This window comes from Microtus ochrogaster, unplaced genomic scaffold (genome assembly GCF_000317375.1).
Source record: "Microtus ochrogaster isolate Prairie Vole_2 unplaced genomic scaffold, MicOch1.0 UNK81, whole genome shotgun sequence".
Classification (NCBI taxonomy): Eukaryota; Metazoa; Chordata; class Mammalia; order Rodentia; family Cricetidae; genus Microtus; species Microtus ochrogaster.
Window position 1 is genome coordinate 1468974 of NW_004949179.1, and position 4416 is coordinate 1473389.

Below are 4416 nucleotides of genomic sequence, written 5' to 3' on the forward strand. Positions count from 1 at the left end.
CCAAAGCCACAGAGAAACCCTGTCTCGAAAAACCAAAAAAAAAAAAAAAAAAAGAGCCCAACGAGACTCTATGGAAAAATGATGTCACAAGTTCAGGGCTGACAGATGATTTTGATTGACAGGTGCTCTGTGTCTTGCACCCTGCTTTACAGATTTGAGCCCGGAAAGCCTGGGAGTACAGAGGAGGTGCAGGACTGGCTTTCCTGACTCCTCACCCATGTGGGAGACAGACGGGGCGTACAGCTTGACCTGGGAGTAGAGGGGCGACCCCACTGACCACTGTGTCTGTCTGTCTTTCCTGCAGGCACGAGGAGAAGGAGAGATGTCCAAGTCCCTGTGGTTCAAAGGCGGGTGAGTAGGGATAGCATCCTGAATATGGGGAAATTTTTGTTTCTTTGGTTTTGGTTTTTGCAAGACAAGGTTTCGCTGTGTAACAGCACTGGATGTCCTTGAACTCACTCTGTAGACCAGGCTGGCCTCAAACTTAGAGACCCGCCTGCCTCAGCCTGCCGGGTGCTGGGATTAAAGACGTGTCACTACACCTAGCAACTATTATTATTTGAATGGGGTCTTGCTGTGCCTAGGCAGTCCTCCTGCCTCAGCCTTTTGAGTTACTGCCTGTTTAATCCTTTTGTGTAAGGGTTACCAGTCTATGCCAACCTACCCATAAGAGAACCGGCAGCCCAAACAATCACCCCCTAGGTGTGGGCTGAAGTGCTTCTTCATTTGCCAGGCAGCTGAACTCTCAGCGCAGGGGAAGGTCAAGGGTCCTGCCTGCCCTTCCCAGCAAAGGGCCTGGGTGCTCACTCTCCCTGTGTGTCTTGCAGCCCAGGAGGTGGCCTCATCATCATTGACAGTATGCCGGACATCCGGAAACGGAAGCCCATTCCCCTCGTGAGCGATCTGGTGAGCAGTGTGCGACCTGTACAACTGCCTGTGGTGGCCCTGAGGCCAGGGACTGCCCAGGCAGGCCTCGGGACTAATGTAGCCTGATTTCCATCCCCATGCTTCCGGGACCCCAGGCTATGGTGAGTGATGGTGAGGGGGGAGGGGGAAGGAGGGTCTCTCCCCAGACAGCGTCTCCCCCTCCCGTCACGGGGGAGAGCAGGTGTTCTCATGCTCCAGCTGAGAGTTTTGCTCAGTGCTTGGCTGGTGTCTCCCAAGTCCCAGGGTTCTGGGTGTGTGAAGTTCACTTCCCAGGATTCCCTCTGACACCCGCCCCGTCATGCGACCTCGCTTGTGCCACCCGCATTGCATTCACACACTCACTGGTGACCTTCCCGCCACAGTCACTGGTCCAGTCGCGGAAGGCAGGCATCACCTCCGCCTTGGCTTCCAGCACGTTGAACAACGAGGAGCTGGTGAGTTGGGGGTGGGGTGGGCCCTAGGTGTGCCCCTGTGGCGATAGAGGAGCAGGGCGTGGGACTGGCGTTGGACACCCTAGCCCCACGCGGCCCTCGTTCCCTGCAGAAAAACCACGTTTACAAGAAGACCCTACAAGCCTTAATCTACCCCATCTCCTGCACCACGCCGCACAACTTCGAGGTGTGGACGGCCACCACGCCCACCTACTGCTACGAGTGCGAGGGGCTGCTGTGGGGCATCGCGCGGCAGGGCATGCGCTGCACCGAGTGTGGCGTTAAGTGCCATGAGAAGTGCCAGGACCTGCTCAACGCCGACTGCCTGCAGCGTGAGGGGCGGGGCCGCGTGGGGCGGGCGGGGCCCCAGGGGAGAGGGAAGGGCCAGGGCTGATGTGAGCTGAGGGGGAATGGATAGGCTGCAGCGGGCCAATCGTGGGCGTGGCAAGGCCAGGCAGTTTAGGGTCCCGCCGACCGAGAAACAGTGGGCGTGGTTTGGTGGGCGGGACTTAAGCTAGGAGAGGGGCTCCAAAGGCTTTTGCGAAGCGATTCCCAACCTGTGGGTTACGACCCTTTTTGGGGGTCGCGTATCAGATATCAGATATTTATATTAAGACTCATAACAGCAACAAAATAATTTTATGGTTGGGGTCACCACAACATGAGAAACTATTAAAGGGTGTCGCAGCGTTAGGAAGGAGAGGAGCTGAGGCGGTAGAGGGTGCTGGTCTGCGCAGGGGCTTTGGGGTGAGAAAGGCACATCTGCCCTACAACTGTGTCTTAGGGGTGACGGGAATTGAAGGCTGGTCAGCAAAGTGTGCATGATCTGACAGGCGGGGCGGTGAGAGGAAGGCTGTGCGTGAGTGTGCTCAGGCGGTGATGGATCGGTGACAGTAGAGGGAGGGAGCGCGGCTTGGGTAGGGTGTGGCTTGGAGGGGTGCATCGCAGAGGGGTGTGTCCTCAGTTGGCCTCAGACACTGGCAGAGACTTTGTGTAGGTGTGGCTCACTGTGAGGTCAGGGCTCCGGACTCAGTGGACAGGGAATATAGAGTGCATCACGGGGCGATGCCTTGGGCGAGGCGCAGAGGTGGGCGGAGACTCAAGGGAATTGGCTCTGGGATGTCAGGAGACTAGGCGGTAAGTGGTCAAGTCAGAGTAGCCTTAGAGGGCGTAGTATAGCCAAAGGAGGGCCTGTGGGGGCTGACCTGGGTGGAGGGTTGGAGGCAGGTGCATCTGCGTCCCGTCCGCAGGGGCGGCTGAGAAGAGCTCCAAGCACGGTGCGGAAGACCGCACGCAGAACATCATCATGGTGCTGAAGGACCGCATGAAGATCCGCGAGCGCAACAAGCCCGAGATCTTCGAGCTGATCCAGGAGGTCTTCGCCGTCACCAAGAGCGCCCACACACAGCAGATGAAGGCTGTCAAGCAGAGCGTGCTGGACGGCACGTCCAAATGGTCCGCCAAAATCAGTATCACAGGTGCGCATGCGCAGACAGCCCCCCCCCCCTCAAGGGTTGCAAGGAAGCAGAATACAGAGGGAAGGCTCCGGCTTGAGGAACTCAGGGAAGGTCTTCTCATATTCATACGAAAGTAGCCCCACCCATGGCTCATAAATGGGTGGGTGGGTAGGTAGGGGTGCATGCTTGCCTATCAATGGATGGGTAGGTGGATGAGAGGAAGAGGGGAGATAGATGGGTGAGCGGGTGGGTGAGTAGGTTGATGGTGGGTGGGTGGTGGAGAGAAGGCTGGGTAGCTGCAGAACTGAACGTGCGGATGAATGACAGGAGAGAGGGACGGGTGGGTTGATAGGTGCACAAATCAGCTTGCAGGTCTGTGGCAACTCTCTAGCAAGACTAGCTGGGCTGTCTCTGTGGCTGGCCCGTGCACAGGCCTCCTGGGCATGTGCTAGTGACTTCTTGGCAAGTTCCCCTCTTGAAAGCACATTGTGCCGTGTCTTCCAGTGGTGTGTGCCCAGGGTTTGCAGGCCAAGGACAAGACAGGATCCAGTGATCCCTATGTCACTGTCCAGGTTGGGAAGACCAAGAAAAGGACAAAAACCATCTATGGGAACCTCAACCCGGTGTGGGAAGAGAATTTCCACTTGTGAGTGACTGGCTGGGTCCCCAGCTCCAAACTAGGCTCGCTTCTGGGCCAAGTCATAGGGGCCTCTGAAGCGGGACCCAGGGCGCCTGCCTGAGGCCAGCCCTTCAATCTGACTCCCCACACAGTGAGTGCCACAACTCCTCTGACCGGATCAAAGTGCGCGTCTGGGATGAAGACGATGACATCAAGTCCCGAGTGAAGCAGAGGTTTAAGAGGGAGTCTGATGACTTCCTAGGGCAGACAATCATCGAGGTGCGGACACTCAGTGGCGAGATGGATGTGTGGTACAATCTGGGTGAGTGAGGGCAGGCTCAGGGGAGCTCAACAGTCAGGGAGGCTGCAGACCAGGTTCCCTGGAACCTCCTCATGTCCCCCACCACCCACAGACAAGAGAACAGACAAGTCGGCCGTGTCAGGGGCCATTCGGCTTCACATCAGTGTGGAGATCAAAGGGGAGGAGAAGGTGGCACCCTACCATGTCCAGTACACCTGTCTGCATGAGGTAAGCCCCCATCCTCCAGTGCCAAGAGACAGACAGTTGGCTCCTTCATCACCATGCCTGCCACCCTTCCTCCCAGACACACTGTGCCTCACAGGGCTCCCTTCACCTGAGACTCTCCTATGTGAGCACCAAGCCCCACCCAGAGATCCCTACCTGGTCTCCTGGGTGACTCTCACGGCCGCACTCCTAGCAGGCCCCAGAGATGAGCTCTCCCCTGTCCCCAGGTGGGGCTGCTCAATAAGTGCTGCGTAATGATTGGAACGAAGAAGATCAGTGGACTCGGGGATGATTGGGGTGTGGCTGAGGATGTGGGTGGATTCGAATAGGTAGATGGGGTGGATTGGATGATCTTAGAAAGAAGGTGGGTGTTTGGGAGGACTTGGGAGTAGCTGGATGCATGGAAAAGTGAATGATGGTGGAGAGAGATTGGGGTGGGCGGGCGGATGGGTGGGT

At 57.3% G+C, this 4416-nt stretch overlaps 1 protein-coding gene across 11 annotated transcripts in view; it reads left to right on the forward strand.

Annotated features, from left to right (window-relative positions):
- Unc13a (unc-13 homolog A) overlaps positions 1 to 4416 on the forward strand; it is a 49985-nt gene that overhangs the window by 17122 nt on the left and 28447 nt on the right. For 8 of the 11 annotated variants that reach the window (XM_026777723.1, XM_026777728.1, XM_026777726.1 and 5 more), the window contains 9 exons: positions 305 to 351; positions 828 to 906; positions 1023 to 1028; positions 1290 to 1361; positions 1471 to 1690; positions 2609 to 2836; positions 3320 to 3461; positions 3587 to 3756; positions 3848 to 3963. In XM_026777723.1, the coding sequence (XP_026633524.1) occupies positions 305 to 351; positions 828 to 906; positions 1023 to 1028; positions 1290 to 1361; positions 1471 to 1690; positions 2609 to 2836; positions 3320 to 3461; positions 3587 to 3756; positions 3848 to 3963 (1080 nt within the window). The remainder of the gene's footprint in view (positions 1 to 304; positions 352 to 827; positions 907 to 1022; positions 1029 to 1289; positions 1362 to 1470; positions 1691 to 2608; positions 2837 to 3319; positions 3462 to 3586; positions 3757 to 3847; positions 3964 to 4416) is intronic. The other 3 variants (XM_026777725.1, XM_026777732.1, XM_026777731.1) reach the window with 1 other exon arrangement.